Source organism: Coregonus clupeaformis, chromosome 24 (assembly GCF_020615455.1).
Source record: "Coregonus clupeaformis isolate EN_2021a chromosome 24, ASM2061545v1, whole genome shotgun sequence".
Taxonomy (NCBI): domain Eukaryota; kingdom Metazoa; phylum Chordata; class Actinopteri; order Salmoniformes; family Salmonidae; genus Coregonus; species Coregonus clupeaformis.
Window position 1 is genome coordinate 11,271,242 of NC_059215.1, and position 24,024 is coordinate 11,295,265.

Genomic DNA, 24,024 nt, shown 5'->3' on the forward strand with positions numbered 1-24,024 from the left:
CATTTTTCTCTGTTCTTACAAACCATTGATTGGGAATTTGCATATTCACTGAGGCATGAGACTACATGAGTTTATTTCATGTTTATTTCATGGGTGAGCTGTTGGCTCATCGAATCCAGAATCTCACCTCTTTTCTGGACCACTCACTTTTCCTAGAATGTAAACTTCCATATTCCATCCCTGACATGTTACATCATGCCTGACTCATGATGGAACATGTCTGGCAATGGGTTCAACCAATCTTACATTTTCGTCTGTTGTAAACTGTAAATCTTTATGACTAGAGAGACATCATGTGGACAACAACAGTATTGCCTCACCTCTGATCTGCACAACAAGCTTGGGACAGATGGTCACTTCTTGCACTGATGTCAGATGCTGTCAGTAGTCCAGTGGCCACAGATGAGAGGAACACACACATGAGTAGGATGTCCTCAACACAGCAAAGACAGAGGGAACAGATATAACTCATCCACCTAGAATACCATACAAAGTGACAAATGAGTAGCAGTCTTATTCCTTCTCATCACAGATTGTAATTCTGACAAGGATATGCCTCATGTCTGGTAAGATTACTTATTTTCAGACTCTTAAAACAATTCATGTGAACAGTATTTGTAAACTCATGATCACAAATACTCTCTGCTAGGCATATGTCTGTTATGTCTGATCAAAATATGTTATCCCACCTATTAATTATAAAAGTGGAATTTGCTATACAACTCATGTAATGCCTGTAAACTGACAATGAGGTGTTCATTTGTCTGACTATATAAATATATATTTTCACAGGGAGTCTCTTTTTGGCATATGGCTCAGTGTCCAGTTTTAATTCGTTATCAAAAATGTAAAGTTGATCATCCTGACATCTTAATAATATTCTAATAGCAGAAGTCACTTGATTGGTGCCATAGAAAGTGATAGTGTTTTCTGTGTGACTTACAAGCAGGTAGCAGGACAGTGGGACATGAGCCTCACTAGACTCCACTAATAGTCCTCTAATGCTCAATTATCTGGGGATCTGCCTGAAAAGCTTATAAGGACCTTCAACGTAGAGTATACTCTGTTGCTAGACAGATTAAGGCAACCCAATTTATCCTTGTGTGCAGAGGTGAGCATGTGATCAACAAGGTGCATGTGCACAATGAAAGTAATGGTTTGAGTGCTGAGGGTATTGCTGTTTAAAAAATATATATATATTTAATTGTGTTACATACTTTTCAATATTTTTTCCAGCTTTTGAGACCACCTGCGAGCGACATTGTGTATTCAAAAATACACAATTCCTTTTTGGAGTTTTGTAACGGTATGTCCTACTGTTGGGGTGTTTGTTTGCTTAGCATTGTTCTGTGACTGGAGCACTTTACCATATGTTCAAAACAAAGAGGCTCAATGACTCAGTCGGCATCAAGCCAACCCTCATTTCCTCATCTGCATCCTCTATTTTAACAAAATGTGTGACCCAGAGAGGATCTCAGTTTCCTTTTCTGGTTCCTGGGGATAGGGTTGTGTAGTACAGAGGGATTTTTCTTGAAATACATGGTATTCATACAATCTATTATCTACCTTAGATGTAAATGTGGAGACTAGCTATGTAGAGTCCAGTTTGATCATTTATAGTATTTTAGTTCTCATTTACAACTGCGACCTGGCCAAGATAAAGCAAAGCAGTGCGATAAAAACAACAACACAGAGTTGTATATGGGGTAAAACAAAACATAAAGTCAAAAATACAACAGAAAAATATATATACAGTGTGTGCAAATGTAGCAAGTTATGGAGGTAAGGCATAAATAGGCTATAGTGCAAAATAATTACAATTAGTATTAACACTGGAATGATGGATGTGCAAGAGATGATGTGCAAATAGAGATACTGGGGTACAAATGAGCAAAATAAATAACAATATAGGGATGAGGTAGTTGGGCGGGCTAATTTCAGATGGGCTGTGTACAGGTGCAGTGATCGGTAAGGTGCTCTGACAACTGATGCTTAAAGTTAGTGAGGGAGATAAGTGTCTCCAGCTTCAGAGATTTTTGCAATTTGTTCCAGTCATTGGCAGCAGAGAACTGGAAGGAATGGCGGCCAAAGGAGGTGTTGGCTTTGGGGATGACCAGTGAGATATACCTGCTGGAGCGCATACTATGCGTGGGTGTTGCTATGGTGACCAATGAGCTAAGATAAGACGGGGATTTGCCTAGCAGTGATTTATAGATGGCCTGGAGCCAGTGGGTTTGGCGACGAATATGTAGTGAGGACCAGCCAACAAGAGCGTAGAGGTCACAGTGGTGGGTAGTATATGGGGCTTTGGAGACAAAACGGATGGCACTGTGATAGACTACATCCAATTTGCTGAGTAGAGTGTTGGAGGCTATTTTGTAAATGACATCGCCGAAGTCAAGGATCGGTAGGATAGTCAGTTTTACGAGGGCATGTTTGGCAGCATGAGTGAAGGAGGCTTTGTTGCGAAATAGGAAACCGATTCTAGATTTAACTTTGGATTGGAGATTCTTAATGTGAGTCTGGAAGGAGAGTTTACAGTCTAACCAGACACCTAGGTATTTGTAGTTGTCCACATACTCTAGGTCAGACCCGTCGAGAGTAGTGATTCTAGTCGGGTGGGCGGGTGCAAGCAGCGTTCGGTTGAAGAGCATGCATTTAGTTTTACTAGTGTTGAAGAGCAGTTGGAGGCTACTGAAGGAGTGTTGTATGGCATTGAAGCTCGTTTGGAGGTTTGTTAACACAGTGTCCAATGAAGGGCCAGATGTATACAAAATGGTGTCATCTGCGTAGAGGTGGATCTGAGAGTCACCAGCAGCAAGAGCGACATCATTGATATACACAGAGAAAAGAGTCGGCCCAAGAATTGAACCCTGTGGCACCCCCATAGAGACTGCCATAGGTCCAGACAACAGGCCCTCCGATTTGACACATTGAACTCTATCTGAGAAGTAGTTGGTGAACCAGGCGAGGCAGTCATTTGAGAAACCAAGGCTATTTAGTCTGCCAATAAGAATGCGGTGGTCGAAAGCCTTGGCCAGGTCGATGAAAACGGCTGCACAGTACTGTCTATTATCGATCGCGGTTATAATATCATTTAGGACCTTGAGCGTGGCTGAAGTGCACCCATGACCAGCTCGGAAACCGGATTGCATAGCGGAGAAGGTACGGTGGGATTCGAAATGGTCGGTGATCTGTTTGTTAACTTGGCTTTCAAAAACTTTCGAAAGGCAGGGCAGGATGGATATGGGTCTGTAACAGTTTGGATCTAGAGTGTCACCCCCTTTGAAGAGGGGGATGACCGCGGCAGCTTTTCTGCCTATTACAGATGTCATATAATTATCTCTGGCTGTATTTGACTCTCCTCTCCTCTTGTTGCAGGTGCAAGACAGGAAATAATCTGATTCACACACTTCTCACAGGAGCTTCCTGTTTCCTCAGCTCTTACATTCTAACAACATGAAGCATTCGTCACATTCTTTCAGTAGATTAATGAAGCAAAGTCCTGTCCCAATGGAATACTGACAATATACTGGCTTGGCGTTGACTGTTGACGTATGCTCCCAATTGAGATTAATCCAGGAAAACAACACGGATGGCCTTAATTGCTAAATAAAAGCACGGTCATTATCCAGACCTGTTGAACGGCTGCTCCAAGATGGCAGACCCCAGCTCGCTCTTGGTCACTGATGGGGAAGTGCTGAGCCAGGCTGAAGTGGATCAATATATCCTCTCTGGCTTGGCTGAAGTTGATTCGTGTGAGTTGGGGTTCACTAGGAAGTATGAACTTATCCCATCCATCGTCTGCTCAGTATGCCTTTTGTTAGGCCTCATCTACTGCTTTTTTGGTAAGTTCCTGACCTGTAATAGAGGACAGTTGTAACTTCCACATGTGTATTCTCAAGACTTACACATTAAAGACATGATAGACATATCTACAATTCAATTACAGTATTTCCACAAAACACTCCAATGCTCCACTGTAGATACATCATTATTTAATTCCCAGTTGACCTTTAACCTCATCATACTAACTTAAACTATTTCATCAGCTCACTCTAAGCCTTATAGTAAAAACAGGAGGGCCAGGTGTCTGGGCTGGGCTAGCCAGGGGTATAATGGATAAGCTCCAGACTAGGAGAGAGGCAGATGGGCCTCCTGGTTCTGTTGCATTCCTCTGCGAGAGAGTCAAGAAACAGCCACCTGGGAGGATGCAGGCAGCCTCCTGGCCTGGTCCAAATCCAGTAAATCCAACAGATGCACTTGCCGTGAATGTTGATGTCTGATAAAAAAAAACACTTCGTTTTTCTTAAGCAGACTATGCATAATGTGATGTATACTTTCTCTCTAATATTCTGTAAACTGTACAGTACACCAAAGGGAAACTCTGACGTCTACAAATTACTTCTTTAAAAAAAACAATCCCTTCTCAGTCAAACTTAGTTCACTTTAGTACACTTTGTTTCCTTCTCCATCTTGTTACTTAACATCCCCCCACTTGTCTCTCTTTCTTTAGGATACCGTTGCTTTAAGATGGTTATGTTCCTGTCAGGCTTCATTTTTGGGTCTACACTAGTCTGCCTGTTGTACCTTAAGGAGCCTGTGCTGGATACCCAGTTGAGTATGGAGACCAAAGCAGGCATCCTCCTGGGAGTGGCTGTACTCTGTGGCCTGGTGACTATGCTGGTACAGACTGTGGGGCTCGTCATTACCGGCCTAGAGCTGGGGTGTCTGATCACCCTTGCCAACCTACTGGTTGTCAGACAGTTTTACAGCCTTACCCCACTATGGGCGCCTCTTGGTGCACTCCTGGCCACGAGCACATTTTGTGCCACTCTCACACTGCAGTGGCAGAAACAATTCACTGTGCTCTCCACGGCAGCAGTCGGAGCCGCTGTGGTGATGGCATGCGTGGACGACTTTGTAGAGACGTCGCTGCTGGCTGGCCATGCATACGACATCCTGTCTCAGGTTCCCCCTCGCCCCCTCTGCTGGTACAGCTGGGTTATAACAGCCGTGTTTCCTCTATTCAGTCTGATGGGGGTAGTGGTGCAATGGATGCTCACTGCCAAAGGAGTGTCCCACACAGAAGGTGAGTGGCACAGTTTCATCAAAAATATGGAATGCTTACTTCCTCGATGTCATCACTACTTCATTTGATACTTAGGTTAAACTTAACATGTACACTGACTGGTTACAAGTTACAACATAATTATCTCTTTTTCTGTCCCATGCTAATTTACATTGAATGCCCCCCAGTACCTGTCAGTGGAGGACAAAGACAGGTCCAACTGATGCGAATCAGACAGAGAGATGCCCAGAGACGACCCCAGCAGGGCATTTTCCGCCATCGCAAGCCTCCAATTCTACAGCGTTATGCTGGAGACGTCCTGGCCCCAGTGAGTTACTTCACTCCTAATGGGCATGTCCTAATGGGCATGAATGAGCTTGATTGAAACACTTTTTTTTTTTTTATGTTATGCACATAGATAATAAACAATTAGTTGCATGTCATGTTTTAAAAGATAGAAACAATTGACCAATATAAACATTTAAAAAATCATCCTAGACAATAATGCAACAATAATGTTTTCCTTACCACTTTACCTTACAGAGTTACATCCAGAGCTTTCGTGACCGACAGATGGGTACAGGTTCCTCTAGCAGCAGCATCATCAGCAACAGCACAGTCAACCACACCATGATACTTTGACTTTGAGACAGGCTTCATGGTTCCCCTGACTGTCTCCTCCCTAGTCTATAGGGTCTGAGGGACAACCACCAAATAATAGGCATCACCTCCCAGTTCCACTAAGGTGCCCAACACCTCTCTCCAGCAGACAATTCATAGACTGTTCTTTTTTTTTTTTTTTTTTGCAACAGACTGATTCTTGAGACAAGAGATTTACCTTGTTGTTTTGTTTATTATTCACAGTCTTTCTAAGGTATCAGACAGTCAATCGTAATATAACCATTGATCATTCCTTAAATAAATAAAATTGCTTTATTTTGGTCTGTTTGCTAATATACATTTTAGTGAAGACATCCATTGTTACAGTTTTATGCACAGTGTACAAGAGGGGGAAATATAGTTTTGGGGATTTACGTACATTGTACATGCCTTGCACAAGAGATATAGTATTTAAACATTTTTGTCACTCTTCTGTTGTCAAAGTAAATAAACATCCTTAAATGTTACTATTGTTGTGTCGAGTAAACTTTGCTAATTATGCTGTGAGACCAAGGAGAACCGCTGACGCTGTATTTTCATCATAAAGGTTTATTCATAACAAAGGGTTACAGCGTCGATTTACAGATACCTGCAGATACCTGGAGAATAATCGCCCCATCTCAAATCTGATTATTCTGTCGTCCTTTGTCCCAACTGTGGTATATATTCTATCCTGCTGTGGGTGGTTTCCCATACAGACCAATCACCTGTCTCCACACAACAGACTTCCTCTGTTCTATGGTGTGTCCCTCTAAAACTACTCCCTCTAAGCTGAATAAACCTCCTCTCAGGTTCCATTTGAAAACATTAGCAAAGTCATAATTCCTCAGATACTACACTATATTTCACCTCAGAGGGTTAGGTGATATACTGGCAAGGCTATAGTGTCATTACAGTGACATTCTGGTTCTGGAGGTTGATGTAGTACTGTACAAATGAAACACCACTGACCTCTAACGGCCTACAGATCACATTGCAACCATTTTTCACTAGTTCTGAGAGGGTAGCCCTTATCCACAACTTGGTTATTGTTGATGCGCCAGTACTAGTTACCTTTGAAAACGTATATATGGCTGTTTGTCCATGTGAAGGAAGCATTCGGGTTGTAGGGTACCCCAGAGAAGAAATGTGAGATGGGTTTGGGATATGTGCTGGAATCCATTGCCCTAGCTTCAGCCCACTGCCAATACTGAGAACCCTAAGGGATAGAACAAAATGTAACTATTATCTGGTCGCTACATCCCACTCATTCTGAAATGGTTTAGACTAGAGGGTGTGTTACATGCTCACATATTATCCCAAAACCATTGTTTGTTTGTTTGTTGGTTTGCTCCTTACCTTGAATAATATGAATTTGTTTTTCCAGTTAAAGTACAAGGCTGAATTGACATTAGAATGAATGCTGGCCAAGTTTGGGAAAGCCAATGTCGATTTTGAATCTTGTATATCACCACACTTTGTCTCCTGAGTAAAGAACATGACAGTGACACATGAAAACTACAATACTGAGAAAAATTCCAGAACTGAAAAGGGGACAGCGTAGCCTGGTCCAAGATCTGTGTGATGTTTTGTCGACTCCTATGTATAGGTAGAACAATGTTTGGTAATGACAACGAAGTTGGCAAGACAGCACAAACTGATTTGGGACCAGGCTAGGAACCGTGTGATTCAGGGCAAAAAGGTATACCTTTTAGGAAGTAGGACTTGTTGGTCCTCTGAGAGTAAACAGCTGCATTGAGGCTCCCTGGAAGATCTTTCCACAGCACAGAGATCAGGATGGGTGTGTTGTAACCAGTAGTGTCAGACACTGTCCACACATACTGACCGCTTAAGACGTATGTCTTGCGAAAAGGACCTGGGTGGTGGATAAATGTCAGACAAACAAACACTTGTAAATACTGTATATCCTAAGGAAAGTGCTATTTTGCAGTTTCATATAGAGTTTACATTGTGTTTGTAGGACAGAAATTGGGATTAAATCTTTACGGTACCTACCTAACATTATTGCATCCATGGTACCCTTGTAAGAATGTGGCGGACCTGCCTCTAGGGTTGGATGATTTGGCTTTCTGGATACTGTGGGACGATTGGCTGGCTTCCCTAAAGAAGAACAGAAAAGGCAAAGGTTTCAAACACATAACGTCTTGAACGTGTCTTTATCATCTACATACACATCCACAGGAAATCGAAGTCTTACTACGGAATTATTTTATGTCTTATCAGATATTGATCACATAATCTGTATTAATCAAATAAAATAACTAATTATCCAGCCCCCATCATAGAGAGCTGGGATTCCACAGATGCCATCAGGATTTAGTTTGAAGCTGGCACGGTAACCAGGGTAAACGGGTCCCATTAGAGCCTTGTGGTATTGAGAGTGACCCAGGCCAAGGACATGACCAATCTCATGGGCTGCTACAATCCTCAGGTTACAGCCAGAAGACTTCCCCTCTGTCCACTACTTGTCTTTGTCAAAATGCACAATGCCCGACTCAGGGTTGTCTGCATGGGCTAACACTCCCCCTAATGACAGAGGATTGTTTCAGACAGGTGAAAATACAGATGTTATCACGTTCTGATGCATATACAGTAGATCAGGGTTCTTCAATTCCGGTCCTGGAGGGCCGAAACACCTCTGTTTTTCATCCTCTCCTTCTAATCAGGGGCTAATTCAGACCTGGGACACCAGGTGAGTGCTATTAACTACCAGGTAGAAATAAAAAACAGAAGTGTTTCGGCCCTCCAGGACCGGAATTGAAGAACCCTGCAGTAGATTGTCTACATCAGACTCATGTCATGTTCTGGTCACTTCAGTTGAGATCTGAAAAGTCTTCTTTCACACATCCAAACTGCAGTGACAGTTGGACGTCTATGGAGTACTCTGACTCTCACCTGGTCTGTCGAAGGTCACTGGACAAGATCTATCACTCTTATGAAACAATATTTTAATGTCTGCTCTTCACAGAAACAACACCTCCCAGACATTCAGGGGTGGCATCTCAGTCCAGTACCTAAACGCAGACCGGAGGACCGCACGTGTTTTTGCCAGGCCCAAATCTGGGGTGTAGCTATAGATGCAGTAGGTCAGCATTATCTTACACCAAGTAGAACCTGTGGAAATGGGCATTAGTTAAATATAGCAGTCAAAAATAGTTTATGGCAAGGCTTTGTTTTGACCCTTAGTTGATTGTGTGGGCATATTTTTGCCTCACACCAAGTCAAGATCATCTAACAATGAAGCCGGAAGAGATAAATAAAATGACCCACCCATGACTTGATATTTGAGGGATTTGTCATTGAAGGAGTCCTCAATACCACACCAAGGTTGTTTCATCATTGCCAATGTGGCCTTATTAAGTGTTGCTGAGATAGCTAAGTTAGTTGCCTTCTGGAATGTTCTAAAGGTTCTTATAGTTAAACACATATGTAGTATATTGAGTATGTAAGACTACCAAGCTTAAAGCAGAAGAACATGCTACGAAGTGTGATGTTTGGTGGTTACCTCAGTGCCCCTGTCATTTCCTAAGTCTGATAAACTTGGCTCATACTATTGTCCAGTGGGATTTGCAGGTAGCCATAGTTCCTTAAATAGACCTAAGGAGATGTGGCACTGGCAGACATATTAACATTAACAGTATTAATAGGTACATGTTTGGCATGACAACAAACGAACACAGAGAGGAGTTGGCTAAAGCTCAGATCAGGCTGTTTAGTAAATAATGAATTGCAGCAGTTCTCATTTGTAATCCATGAGTTCCTCCCTGTTCAAGGCAATGGATGACACTGTTGTCAGCAAGACAAAAAACAGCATGAACTCCATCTAATAATCCATTTTAAGATATTGATGTTTTCAAGTACTGTATCTCTTTTTCTGTTTCTTATTTCTTCAGTGAGATACAGTGTGATGAAAACAAACGAAGAACTCTATCCAATAAAATAAGATCCAATATTTCAGGTAAAGTTTATCCATCTAGATGAGTCTTCTAAGCCTACTTTATCATTTTAATTATGTTGGTCCCGGTCTCATAATGTTCTATGGAACTCTGTTGTTTATGGTTTCATATACAGCTTTTATACCATTGTCTGCCTACTGGGACCTGTTTCCAACCACATAATAAACCATTAGAGGAATGCATACTGGGATTACTTTAGAGCAAATAAATACTCCAGACACCGACAGCAACTCATAAAGTACACAGCCCACTTACACTGCAACTTACAACTATCCCAAAATCTATCCGCTTTCAACGGATGAAATTGCCCCTAAATACCCTATATTACGTCAGAGGAACACAATAAAATAATTAAGTCAATATAACTAACAACTTTTAAAGGTCTATTCTTGGTCAGTTTAAATGACAATTGAGACAGGGTTACAATACAGATGGTGTATTCAATGCATCTTATATTGCATAGTTAATGAACAATGAAACATTCACTACCAGGGAAAGACAGTGTGTGTGATGGATTTACAAAATGTATCACTGAAGTTGCTCAATCAAGATTCTTGTTTCTCTCCATAAATATGTAGTCTGTGAGATAAAAACCTAATCCTCCAATAATGTAAATTAGATTTACAACTGTCCTATAAGAGAAAAACAACTAACCACATTTCCGTTCCGAGACAATCGTTAATTAGTATGCTTATATATAAGAACTATTACCATATCAATGTCACATTTTTGCCTCTTGATGTCACCTGGGCCCAGTTTTTCCAAACTTTTAATCTGGATCAGAATGGATTATGTAATCCTCTTTTTTGCAATGCAAGATCAGATCGATCTGGCTGTTTTTAAGACGGTTATTCAGCAAATAACCGGATAGGATCATTCTGATTCAGATTACACAATATCAAGATCACAGAATCCGGCTTTTCAGGCCTACACCTTGCCATCTACTGGACAGGTTATGGTACTACTTCTACACTGTCATAGTGAAACAGATATGAGTAAACAACATTAATAAAGGTACCTAGATTTTAAATAGTCTGCATATCACATAAGTACATGCAATTATTTGACACTTCTCAATATAACAACTGACCACATACCTATACTGCGGCTAATTTAACATAACCATTGGTTTTCAGATGCAAGATTGTTTTTTAAACCTTGTCACCTTAGTTATAACTGAACAAAAATATAAACGCAACAATTTCAAAGATTTTGCTGAGTTACAGTTCATATAAGTTAATCAGTCAATTGAAATAAATTCATTAGGCACTAATCTATGGATTTCACATGACTGGTCAGGGGCGCAGGCATGGGTGGGCATAGGCCCACCAGCTGGGGAGCCAGGCCCACCCACTGGGGAGCAAGGCCCAGCCAATCAGAATTAGTTTTTCCCCACAAAAGGGCTTTATTACAGACAGAAATACTCCTCAGCACCCCCTCTGACGATCCCGCAGGTGAAGAAGCCGGATGTGGAGGTCCTGGGCTGGCGTGGTTACGTGTGGTCTGCGGTTGTGAGGCCGGTTGGACATACTGCCAAATTCTCTAAAACGACGTTGGAGGCGGCTTATTGTAGAGAAATGAACATTCAATTCTCTGGCAACAGCTCTGGTGGACATTCCTGCAGTCACCATGCCAATTGCACGCTCCCTCAAAACTTGAGAAATCTCTGACATTGTGTTGTGTGACAAAACTGCACATTTTAGAGTGGCCTTTCATTGTCCCCAGCACACAGTGCACCTGTGTAATGGTCATGCTGTTTAATCAGCTTCTTGATATGCCGACACCTGTCAGGTGGATGGATTATCTTGACAAAGGATAAAATGCTCACTAACAGGGATGTAAACAAATTTGTGCACAACATTTGAGAGAAATAAGCTTTTTGTGCATATGGAAAACTTCTGGGATGTTTTATTTCAGCTCATGAAACATGGGACCAGCACTTTACATGTTGCATTTATATTTTTGGTCAGTGTACATTAAAATGTCTTGGTTGTAGTGCCTTTCAACTTTCTAAATCCACCCTTCCAGTGGTATCAAGATAATCCAGATTTTCGGCATCAAAACGATCCTAATCACCTTTGAAAAACTACATTTAATCCTGATTAAAAGGTCAGATTGGATAACCAAATCCGAATCCCTATACGAAGGACCAGAATCAAATTATTTAGTTTTGTAAAAACCCAATTCTAACATTTAATCCTATCTGATTGCCGAAATCCGATCAATAACAGAACAATCCTCCCTATGCCCTGTAATCACGGGGATTTACATGATTAGTTGTTTATAATGTTGTAAACCATGAACCTCTTCATTATGTACACAAATTCAAACTGTATTTCAAGACATCCAATCATTGGGAAAATGTGTATTATTTCAGTACACAGAGATGGGTCAACAAACCGGTATTCTCTTGAATAGGGGATTTCTGTATCTTTAATGCAACTAACTCTAATAAATAATATTTTATGCTATTCTTGACAGATAAATGTAAAAAAAGAAAAGATACGAAATGCACAAACATACTAAGTACACAAATAAATGCTATTAAAACTATGATTGAATGGCCAATAAGTTCATAGCCAAGGATAGGGAATCAGTTCAATTGTTTTAAAAGTACATTTTAAATGAAGTGTTCGGTAATTGGTTTTGGAGAAAGTGTGGGAAAAGCATGATCAGTTATTGTCAACAACATAACACGTGAAGTGTTGGATTTATGTACACAGGATATTCCAAAGCCATAGTTCATGTTGATTGGCTGTCTGATAACAACAAATCTCCAGAAAATGTTCAAGGGAAGCTCATCAACGCAGCTGTAAATGTCCATTTCTTTTAGAACTGGGTGTTATTTTCAAACAGTCTAACTTCCACAATTGGTTTGCTGCCCTTTTTACAACATTTTCAATCTCATGAATCCTCTTCAAGCTGCAGCAACTCGTCCTGTAAGGCCTTGGCCCTTCCAAGCTTCTCCTGCTGCTCTTTTGTAGCTTGCTTGATTTCCCCAGAGTCCATTTTCTGCTGCAGCTCCTCAACCTGCCTCAGCTTCTTTTTTATGTTCTTCATCTTCTTGGCCTTTTCTGCTGTTGCAGATGAAGGGTCATTAGTAGCTCCAGCTGGTTTAGATGCAGGCGTTACACTGTCACCGCCCTCTGCAATCGCCATATTCTCAACAGCATTTGTTAGTGATTCCACATTGCTATCCGGGCCTTGCTGCTTGCGCTTTTCCTTGCGTTTCATGTTTCGCTTGGCTGTCTTGGAGAGCCCAGCTGTCTCATTCTCTGCAATGCCTGGGATCCCCTGCTGCTGCCTTGCCTGGGCCGCATCCCCGGGGCTCATACCTGGTGGCAGGTCAGGCTTGTCCTTGAAGAACTTCACAAATTTATTCTCGTAGCTGAAAGCAAAGAGACAGATTTGCATAGAGGAAATGAGGACACAACCATTCTACAGCAGAGGCTTCTAACAAAATCCATATAAAGGTTGACTTGACAGAGGTCACTTTGTTAGGGTGCATTACTTACACAGGGACCTCTTCCTGAGGGGTATAACCATCCTTCACTCTACGAGGCTTCCTCCAAGTTCCATCAGGTCGCTGTGTAGCAGCAATGTATTTCCCTATAACAGGAGGAGCAAACATGAGCAAATATTATAAATTGACTGAAAACAATGCATTTATCTTGAACCAATTAATGTGTTTTGCTCAGCTGGTAGACTCTTGCTTGCTAAAACATTGCTCTGTGTGTGTGTTACAACAATAAACTGCTCACTGTACTACAGTGCATTTCGAGAGTTTGGGACTATAAGGTTCTATCTACATTTGTCAAAATTGAGTTATTGGCATAGCCTTGTTCTGTTCAATGTTCTCTACCTATACAGTACTCTAAATACCCCAATTCGCGATAAGTTCACTGATAACTGACACCATTCAAACCAATGAGGGTCCTGAACTTTAAAGACAATTATCTTAATAATCTTTTTGCAGATATAACCTTATAGTCCAAAGCTCTCGATTTGCAACGTTTGAACAGGACCCAGAACAATTTAATAGAATTGAATGTTTTATAGTCGTTATTAAGTAGCTAACGTTAGCTTGACAAATTTACACGGGCTAGCTAGCTAGCTAGCTACTGTATGTTAATAGGGGGAAATTCCACAGTAACAGAGTGATGCTGAGACTCAGCTCTTTTCACCCAAAAAAAGAATACAACGATTGCAAAGTTAAACAAATCATACAACTCTATGCACAAGGGCTACTTTTATCAAAAACCAATGATTGCAAAGTTAAACAAACCATACAACTCTATGCACAAGGACTACTTTTAAACATTTCCACTGAACATTTTACAAAAACACTTTTACTTGAATAACAGAGCATATGAAAAGTTTGATAACAGAATGACGGTTTGTAGTGTTTGTGCTTTCATACTGTTAACAAACTTTGCATCTGCACTGTTCTTCAAGTACTTTTGTTTTTGTAAAAAAAAAAGTGGAAATTGTTAAAAGTAGTCATTGTGCATAGAGTTGTATGGTTTCATTAATTTAGCAACCATTGGTTTTTGTTTGACATACATTTTAAAGTGCAAAATCTGGGTCTCGGCATCACTGTTACCATGGCATTACCCATAATTTATAAGCGCTAACTAGCGTCTTTGCTAGCTAATGTATTTCAAATGAGCCACTTGCTGCTGGTACTACTAGTTATCTAACTAACTACTTTTGCCCCTAGCTTGGCTAGCCAACATAATCAGGTGTCCCATCTACCTAGTTAGTTAACACATAGCTAGCTACTAGCTAACTATAAATATTAGCTAATACGCTAGCTAACTAGCGCGAGTGTAGTGTGTTGTGTTTTAGTTAGTAACTTGTTAGCCAGCGCAGCAAGTAGCGCGCTGGAACAATTTGTTTACTCCACAACGCGAACGTCGCGGGGTTACTTTGCTGGGGTAGCTACGGGTTATTCATGCTACTGTGTGTTTATTCTCAAACGCCACCAATATTTAACTGGATGTCTGACTTGAACCAGCCTTACCAGATTGATCTTCAACATAGGGGGTTGCCATTTTGCTCAATTAACTGCTTCCGTTGGCAGGAATGACAGGAAGTGACGACCTCCTTACTGATAGTTCGTTTTGCATGGCCCAGTGCCCAGGTGAGTGACGCTTAAGGACCAATGGAATGGTCTAAATGAGCAAACTCCGCTCAACCGGGGCACCGGGCCATGTAAAAGGGTTCAACCCACTATTTTCACGCCACTTCGCCAGATGAGCGGTACTATACGTCAAAGTGGAAGGAGTGTCCGATGCGCGTCCACGTTCATCCGAGAACCCTCCGCCTGGGACCTCATTCATAACTTCTTCACCGACATGACATCATTATGGTGGGTTTATACTTTATAGTTTACAACTGCACTTTCATATGAATACATCATTTCGCTTTATTTGATTAACGATAGCTAGCTACCAAGTGGCTGAACCATCGGTGTATTCATTAAGTCTCGCAACGGAACACACTTACTGTTGAAGCAAACAGAACAAAACGGGGAGGGACCTACCTGAATTTGTCCAATGGGCCTTTCTCTTGCGGGGACCTTCTGAGAATTAATGTTTCCTGTTTTTCGCTGCCGCAGTAATGTCAGTTGCTGTACATTACGGGCAAAGACAGAACAAGGAGCATGAAAAGTAATTATCCGGTAAAACAAAATGTCAGTCATCGTTGTTACGGCCATTTTTCTATCGCATACACTAGACGTTAGCTAAGTTAACGTTTGCAAAACTAGCTAGGTAACGTTAGCAAAATATTAAAGCCTAAAAAGCTTAGCGTGCTGCCATAGAGCTTAAGGCTATGTATATAACGTATATACAATCAATTTTTTCTAATCATTACCGGTAAACATGCTTTATAGATATAATATAACCTTAACAACACTGCTAACACTGTGCCTAACCTTAAATGAAGACCAAAAATAAATGTCTTGTTTTCATAAATTTTTACGATCTTGCCAATGTTGACTGTTTGTGGGCTGGGCTTGTCTGTGGTAACTAGTGGAAACCAGCCTCATTAACCATAAGCACTGGTCATGCCTAGACGGGATCCATCTTTTGTCAAATTAACGTCAGATTTGACTTTTCGTAGCACCTTAGGGGAAATTGACAACATTGTTAGGATAATTAACTTATTAGGTTAAGGTTGGCTAAAAAATCTACTTTTGACATTAATTTGACAAGCTGGATACGTTCTAGCCTTGACCATAAGTACTCTGTCACAGATAGAACAATGAGCCATATATCAAATCAAATTGTATTTGTCACATGCGCCGAATACCGTGAAATGTTTACTTACAAGCCCTTAACCAATAATGCAGTTTTAAGAAAATGCAAATAGTCCGGGTGGCCATTTGATTAATTGTTCAGGAGTCTTATGGCTTGTGGGTAGAAGCTGTTAAGGAGCCTTTTGGACCTGGACTTGGCGCTCCGGTACCGCTTGCCGTGCAGTAGCAGAGAAAACAGTCTATGACCTGGGTGACTGGAGACTTTGACAATTTTTTGGGCCTTCCTCTGACACCGCCTAGTATATAGGTCCTGGCTGGCAGGAAGCTTGGCCCCAGTGATGTACTGGGCCGCACGCACTACCCTCTGTAGCGCATTACAGTCGGAAGCCGAGCAGTTGCCATACTAGGCGGTGATGCAACCGGTCAGGATGCTCTCGATGGTGCAGCTGTATAACTTTTTGAGGATCTGGGGACCCATGCCAAATCTTTTCAGTCTCCTGAGGGGGAAAAGGCGTTGTTGTGCCCTCTTCACGACTTTGTTGGTGTGTTTGGACAATGATAGTTTGTTGGTGATGTGGACACCAAGGAACTTGAAACTCTCGACCCGCTCCACTACAGCCCCGTCGATGTGAATGGGGGCGTATTCGGCCCTCCTTTTCCTGTAGTCCACGATCATCTCCTTTGTCTTGCTCACGTTGAGGGAGAGGTTGTTGTCCTGGCACCACACTGCCAGGTCTCTGACCTCCTCCCTATAGGCTGTCTCATCGTTGTCGGTGATCAGGCCTACCACCGTTGTGTCGTCAGCAAACTTAATGATGGTGTTGGAGTCGTGCTTGGCCACGCAGTCGTGGGTGAACAGGGAGTACAGGAGGGGACTAAGCACGCACCCCTGAGGGGCCCCCGTGTTGAGGATCAGCGTGGCAGATGTGTTGTTGCCTACCCTTACCACCTGGGGGCGGCCCGTCGGAAAGTCCAGGATCCAGTTGCAGAGGGAGGTGTTTAGTCCCAGTGTCCTTAGCTTAGTGATGAGATTTTGGGCACTATGGTGTTGAACGCTGAGCTGTAGTCAATGAACAGTATTCTCACATAGGTGTTCCTTTTGTCCAGGTGGGAAAGGGCATTGTGGAGTGCGATTGAAATTGCGTCATCTGTGGATCTGTTGGGGCAGTATGTGAATTGGAGTGGGTCTAGGGTTTCCGGGATGATGGTGTTGATGTGAGCCATGACCTTCCAAAGTACTTCATGGCTACTGACATGAGTGCTACGGGGCAGTAGTCATTTAGGCAGGTTACCTTCGCTTTCTTGGGCACAGGGACTATGGTGGTCTGCTTGAAACATGTAGGTATTACAGACTTTGGTCAGGGAGAGGTTGAAAATGTCAGTGAATACACCAGTGGTGTGTTCAACAAGGGTAATAGTTTGCAAACATTGGCTAACATATTCCATTTGTTTTGTGTTAGCCGCGACCGTTAGCTAACGTTAGCTAACAGTCTGAGAAGATAGTGTGCGGCGAACGTAAGTGTCTGTTTCTGGTATAAATTGCCGCTAAAAATAATAAAGTAGCCATGTAGACTTTCTACTATATTTAGTAGGAATAGCTAAGTCATTTTCAGTTTGAATATTGTCACTAAAAAGCCACAGTAATCCTTACAAAAAGTAGCTGTTTGATGTTTCACCTTAACATTTTGGAATGTTCATTCAAATTGTTCAACTGAAATTGTTAGTCTGGCAACATGTTCGCTGCAAACAGAAGCCTTGTTGAACTCGCCTCATAAATGTGAAGCATCCGGTTGGCGTTTCCACTCACTACCAAATATGGTGATGAGAGGAAGCCCAGTGGCTGGCAGTGGTAGAAGATGGCGCAAGATGGATTTTGGCACACATTCTGCTAATTTTCTCATTGATGAAACATTTGATCTCGATATAGTTTTCTGTTTCCTAAACTAGAATATGTAACAAACAGTGTGGACTGCGTTTTGTGGACTTTAGCTTTAGCCAAAGTAAAAAATGGTGTTGTTTTGGAGCACAAGGGCGAATTGAGTTATTGCATACGCGCACTTCACAAAGTAGGCGTTCCCTAACGGCAATATGCAAATAAATGCTAGAACCTGCCAATAGGATCTCACTAGCTCGTGCTTGGCTCTGTCCACCTTCTTGCTTGTTCTGCCCACACGTCAACGCTTGCTCCTGAGACCCCAGTTATCACTCCTTTCAACGGTGCCCTGCTCCGGAGAGAAAAGCAAGTCACAGTACTTATCCCTAGGCGCTTGGTATGAAGTGCCCACACCCTCTGGATAGTAGAAATGCAAAAAATCATCACAAGTCCACTTCTATTTACTTTCACCAACTCAACAGTCCCCCAACCTCTTCTCCACCCAATCTGACACCACCGCCAGAAGGCAAGGATCCATTCTCTCCAAAAATCGAACTCCCACTGGCCCGTAATCATCTTTCTCATCATCAGATCAAGGATCAATCTCTGCGGTCTTCACCGCAATTGCCACCACAGGTAATTCATCCTCACTCTTGTCAGGTGTAGTGGTAGATGTTGCCTTCGTCCACCTTTTACTTTTCTGTGTTCCTGGCATGCTGGATTCCCTTGCTTCGTCTTCTTCCCACCCATCCTCACTCTCGTCAGGTGTAGTGGTACAGTGCATTCGGAAAGTATTCAGAGCCCTTCCCTTTTTCCACATTTTGTTACGTTACAGCCTTATTCTAAAGTTGATTAAATATTTTTCTCCCTCATAAATCTACACACAATATCCCATAATGACAATGCGAAAACAGTTTTTTTGAAATGTTTGCAAATGTATAAAAAAAAAAAATACCTTATTGACATAAGTATTCAGACCCTTTGCTATGAGACTCGAAATTGAGCTCAGGTGCATCCTGTTTCCATTGATCATCCTTGAGATGTTTCTACAACTTGATTGGAGTCCACCTGTGGTAAATTCAAATGATTGGACATAATATGCCATACACAAAAATGTATGCACGCATGACTGTAAGTCGCTTTGGATAAAAGCGTCTGCTAAATGGCATATTATTATTATTATTATTATTATTATTTGGAAAGGCACACAGTTGACAGTGCATGTCAGAGCAAAAACCAAGCCATGATGTCGAAGGAATTGTCCGTAGAGCTCCGAGAGGATTGTGTCGAGGCACAGATCTGGGGAAGGGTACCAAAACATTTATGTAGCATTGAAGGTCCCCAAGAACCCAATGGCCTCCATTCCAAAATGGAAGAAGTTTGGAACCACTAAGACTCTTCCTAGAGCTGGCCGCCCGGCCAAACTGAGCAATCGGGGGAGAAGGGCCTTGGTCAGGGAGGTGACAACAGGACTTGCTCTTGGTTTGTGCCATTTCTATTGAGAAAAGACTATTCACCTTAGACCGGATATAGGATTTCCCAGATTTTCCCCAAAACGCCGGGTCATGAGAGATTCTCTAAAAACACGGCACTTCGATAAAGCTACGACTTTTACGTAACAGGTTAGGAGAACTTACGCAGCAGGTTAAGATAATTAACGTAAGAGGTTAGGATAATTAGGTTAAGGTTAGGAAAAGGATTAGGGTTATCGAAAATGCTCTCCTAACCTGCTACGAAAAGTCACTTTTATCGAAGAAATTTGTTTTTACAGAGTTCCCGGCAGAAAGCGGATATTTCTGGTTTTAGGGATACAGTATTTTCAACCCAACTTCCGTTTCCCCTGAAAAACGGATGTGGGGATTCCGCTCAAGCGTCTTTTTACGCCTGCTACTTTAGGTTAGTTTGGATTAAACCGTTTCTTTGAGGCAGAAGAAACGTTTCTCAACAGAATCGGCATAATGAATAAACCCCAGTTTTCCTAAGTGAACAATGTGTAACGTAAGTTTTGCTTGCTAGCCAACCAACAACGTCAATGCCGCTATCAAGCCAATTTACTAAGATTACCTGAATGAATTGTATGAAACTGATCATGATTTAATCTAATTTCAATGCGATTGGTTAGTCAACATGCAATAATACCTGTATACTGTCAATATCACTGAGATGAATTATTTGCGTGTAGATTACCAAAATCAGATTAACTGAGCCTAGCCTTCCCTTTTCCCCCTCCCTTTTCAGTGATTGTGATGTGAACTACAAAAAAATGCAAACCAATACTTCAGGTCAGTATGATCAATAATCATGCCTAAATACATTGATATGCATGATATGAATGTGAGTTGTACAGTAGAAGACCTAGCTGAATAAGCTGTATGTGAGCATCTCTCCCTCTCTCTGTATGTTTGTCATTCTCTCTGTTTCTGTGTCTATAAGATGTATCTACATGTACTTTACACACAGGAGGCTGTTGAGGGGAGGACGGCTCATAATAATGTCTGGAATGGAGTGATTGGAAGGTTATCAAACACATGGAAACCATGTGTTTGATACCATTCCATTTATTCAGTTCCAGTGATTACTATGAGCCCGTCCTCCCCAATTAAAGTGCCACCGGCCGCCTGTGACTTCACAATATGTAGGCCTAGACTTCTTCAACTACCAAAAACAGATTTTTATCCACTCTGAAGAAATCTATGATGTGTATGATATGGTGTGAGCTTTACAGTAGACCTAGCTACATAAACTGTATGTGTGTGAGAGTCTGTCTCTCTGTCTATAGCTAGGTTTCCTTCCAATTGGTGACAGATTTTCATGCGAATATTCTCAAATCTGCATAAAGAAAATATGCAAATCTTCCCACCAGTGGTGTGTTTCCACCAAACAGACTTGTTGCGGATTTAAATCAGTACATGATGACATCGTGTACACAAAATGTACTTTTTCGCTTAAGTTTTCATGTACCGAATAAAAATCTAAAGTTGAATGCGTTTCCATCGCATTTTCAACTCTACCGTTAGTTTTGTCACAAACTTTTGCGTTTAAATAGCAGTAAAAAGCTGTAGAAAGCTCTCAACAAATCCCTAAGTATTAAAATGTAACAAAAGATCAAATTTAAAAAATGACCAGGTAAGACATGGCATCGTGGGACCCATGGCAACACACACATAACCGTGGCAACGGCCAATGGTATGGAAATTAAAGGACATAAAGGCAAAAATCACTGACCAAACTGTAACCAAGTTGGGGATGTGGGAGTTTAGTTGAGTCTGTAAACAGTCAAAAAGCTGCACTCTGGTCTTGGTACATGCACTCTAGCCAAGAGCTGGCAGATACAGTGTGGGTAGGCTAGTCTACATGATGAGATTATTATGGATAAGATAATGTTTTTATTTGTCAAACAGCAGTCAAGCATTGATCATCATGTCACCAGAATCAGACCATCGATATTTATTGGAAAGGAGCATCAAGATCACTGTGCACCACCCTGTGAAGTTATTTAATCTGTAGCCTAATAAACTGCATTGTTTCCCGAGTCGTAGTGGGAGGACCACACACACACCATATCATTGTGTGACTCAAAGTTTACTTCGATATGATGGTTATTATATCAATATTTGCGCATAAAGGTGTTTCCACTGCCATTTCTTGCATAATTAATTTTACAGACACAAAAAGATCCCACCATGTCGAACAAACAAATTATTTGTAGGCATTTATAAAATTGTACCAAAACGTCCTGTTTCCATCACAGCCGTCATTTAAAAAATATATATATGGTATGATTTTACTTGCATAAAAACTGGATGGAAACCATACTCGCATAAAAACTGGATGGAAACGTGATTTATGTCTCTGTTTCTCTAAGATGTTTTTCATTTTCACATTCAACAGATCTAGCCTGGATTCCTGCCTCTTTCAAAGTTATAAGTAGGAGCAATGGCTACATATCCGGCACCGTGAAATCTGAGGAAGAATTGGGGTCCTTGCTAGAAAACCACAAAAGAGCCACGTACACTTCATTCAATACATGGTAGGTCTGAATGTGTCAATTTAGTCCATGCAATTACATTTTGTTGATTAGATATTTTAGTGGTTTTGCATATATTATTCTCTGATTTATATATATATATATGCTTTTTCCCTCTTTATTGATTTACCTTCTGGTGATCCTCTAGGTCTGAACACAAAAAGGATCAAATTAAAAGAAGGCTACTTTGGCAAGTGGAGGATTATGCAGATGATGTTCCCGTTTGTGTTGAAAAAAGAGCTATCCTTGCCTGCCAGCATGGCAAAGCATCGAAAAGACATTCTACAGCTGAGGTACATTGTCTAGTGTCATTATAAGGAATTCATATATACCCATAGAATTTGAATAGTCTAAAGGCATAATGGGTTAAGTAAACCTATCATAACCCCAAATCAAAGGTTGTAGTACTCCATTGTTAGTTGTGCCTTCTTCATTACTTCTTCACTCATTGACTCATTGATTGGTAACTTCTTCATTCATTGACAAATGTGTCTATAGGAACAGCCTTCAGAACATGTATATAGCAAGAAAAGGTTATATGTGCAGAGGGGCAAAAAAGTGGACTGTCCAGCAAAGCTTTTCATTCGGCATGTAACTAGGTGAGTTAATTAGCACAGTAAAATGTAATGGATGTTTCAACAATGCCTCTAATTTCTCTAAGCTTTGATTAAATATGTACTAAACTGTTTTCTTTAAGGTATGACACATTTAGTGTCAAGGGGGATGCTTCGAGAGCAAAGAAACAAGAAGCAATGAAAAGACTGAAGGAGGCATTGACTCAGACAAGCCCAGCTACATCATCATCATTCATTCATGTCAAGCTCCCAATCGCTGAAGCACACCAAAACCACATTATCAATGAAGCAAGTTGCTTTAAAAGGAAGATACATCCACAAGAAAACATGGGGCAGGACAGAGACACCAGACAGCAGGAAGAAAACATGGGGCAGGACGGAGACACCAGACAGCAGGAAGAAAACATGGGTCAGGACGGAGTCAGGGAAAACCACATCACAGCTGAACAGTGTGCGTTAAGAGATGAATTAAACAAAATAATGGATGCTACTTATCTATGTCAAGACATCGAGACCTTACAAAAGACAAAGGAAGCTGTGGCAGACATTCGAAAGTCCTTCATTGGCTCCTGTCCAAAAGGGAATGGTCTTCCGTTGCTGAGCAAAGAGAACCAAATGATGAGAGAAAACAATCAAATGCTTAGAGCTCTCCCACCAAGAGTGAGAAAAGGAAAACTTAAGGGACAGTTTGAAATTTACTGGGGTGGGGCGGGGGGTCCAAAATAGGGGAGGGTTGTCTAACTGGGGAGGATTTTGTGCAGGTGCGTAATTTGCAGGGGGAATGCCACTCCCCACCAAATACGGTAATGAGAGGAAGCCCAGTGGCCCGCAGTGGGATTTTGGCCGACATTCTGCAAATTTTCTCATTGATTAAACATTTGATCTCAATACAGTTTTCTGTTCCCAAAACTAGAATCTGTTATAAGCAGAGTTGACTAAGTTTTGTATACTTTACCCTTTGCCAAGGTTTCCAAAAAATGGTGTTGTTTAGAAGGAGTGCAAGGGCGAATTGAGTTATTGTACACGGGCACTTCACAGAGTAGGCGTTCCATAACGGAAATATGCAAATACATGGATAGCTCGTGCTTGGCTCTGCCCACCTCATTGCTTGTTCTGCCACTATGATTAATTTGCTCCCATTGGAAACGACAGGCTGTGGTCTATCATAGGGGTACAGTATAAACATCTTTGACAGTGCTACTCAGTTACACATTTTTATAATGGGGTTGACACTGGAACCCATTGACCCTGACCCCCCAAATGCAACACAAAGTTACGCCCTTGGTTGTGTGTTTTTTTTTATTGGGCACGGGATGGTAGTGTGTTTCTTCCCTGGTTGAAGGTTTTACTATGTAAACTCTTCCATCCTAGCCAAATTTCCTCATCTGCTTGCAAGCACCTCCCTTATTTTTGATTTGTTACTTCCCTTATGCACTACGCTTTTTTCCGCACGCTTACTATACCACAGGTCAATATAGTCTACCAGTCTGTCTATCCTGCCATTCATAGTGACAATAGTGGTAGGTGGACTGTTTGTCCAGATCTGCAATAGGCTAACTACCAATCATACCACACAAAATCATTCAAAGCATTACCAATT

The 24,024-nt window shown here is 41.5% G+C and overlaps 2 protein-coding genes and 1 pseudogene across 6 annotated transcripts; 2 read left to right on the forward strand and 1 right to left on the reverse strand.

Moving 5' to 3' along the window:
• The first annotated feature begins 410 nt into the window (after positions 1-410).
• LOC121537430 lies at positions 411-6,169 on the forward strand (annotated as a pseudogene).
• Positions 6,170-12,032: 5,863 nt separating this feature from the next.
• LOC121538045 (partner of Y14 and mago A) lies at positions 12,033-14,813 on the reverse strand. The gene is made up of 3 exons (XM_041845785.2): positions 14,711-14,813; positions 13,203-13,296; positions 12,033-13,075 (listed from the first exon to the last, which is right to left on the reverse strand). The coding sequence occupies exons 1-3, from the start codon at positions 14,739-14,741 to the stop codon at positions 12,592-12,594; spliced, it is 609 nt and encodes a 202-aa protein (XP_041701719.1). The 5' UTR covers positions 14,742-14,813; the 3' UTR covers positions 12,033-12,591.
• A 38-nt stretch (positions 14,814-14,851) lies between these two features.
• LOC121538043 lies at positions 14,852-23,446 on the forward strand. Of its 5 annotated transcripts, XM_041845782.2 has the most exons (7): positions 14,953-15,058; positions 18,305-18,458; positions 20,061-20,104; positions 21,714-21,852; positions 21,998-22,142; positions 22,348-22,448; positions 22,547-23,446. In XM_041845782.2, exons 3-7 carry the CDS (start codon positions 20,086-20,088, stop codon positions 23,148-23,150), a joined length of 1,008 nt encoding a protein of 335 aa, XP_041701716.1. In that variant the 5' UTR covers positions 14,953-15,058; positions 18,305-18,458; positions 20,061-20,085; the 3' UTR covers positions 23,151-23,446. The 5 variants fall into 5 exon arrangements, 4 of the variants coding, with proteins under 4 accessions (XP_041701715.1, XP_041701716.1, XP_041701718.1 ...); XM_041845781.2 differs by lacking the exon at positions 18,305-18,458 and having other exon boundaries at positions 14,852-15,058; XM_041845784.2 differs by lacking the exons at positions 14,953-15,058; positions 18,305-18,458 and adding an exon at positions 15,255-15,382.
• The last annotated feature ends 578 nt before the right edge of the window (positions 23,447-24,024 follow it).

Coding starts and splice junctions, on each gene's coding strand:
- LOC121538045 (XM_041845785.2), bottom strand. CDS start 14,741: ATGGCAACCCCCTATGTTGAAGATCAATCTG. Junction 13,297..14,710: donor CTATGTTGAAGATCAATCTG/GTAAGGCTGGTT, acceptor CTCCTGTTATAG/GGAAATACATTGCTGCTACA. Junction 13,076..13,202: donor CCTCAGGAAGAGGTCCCTGT/GTAAGTAATGCA, acceptor CTTTGCTTTCAG/CTACGAGAATAAATTTGTGA.
- LOC121538043 (XM_041845781.2), top strand. CDS start 14,943: ATGAGCGGTACTATACGTCAAAGTGGAAGGAGTGTCCGATGCGCGTCC. Junction 22,143..22,347: donor AAAGACATTCTACAGCTGAG/GTACATTGTCTA, acceptor ATGTGTCTATAG/GAACAGCCTTCAGAACATGT. Junction 22,449..22,546: donor TTCATTCGGCATGTAACTAG/GTGAGTTAATTA, acceptor GTTTTCTTTAAG/GTATGACACATTTAGTGTCA.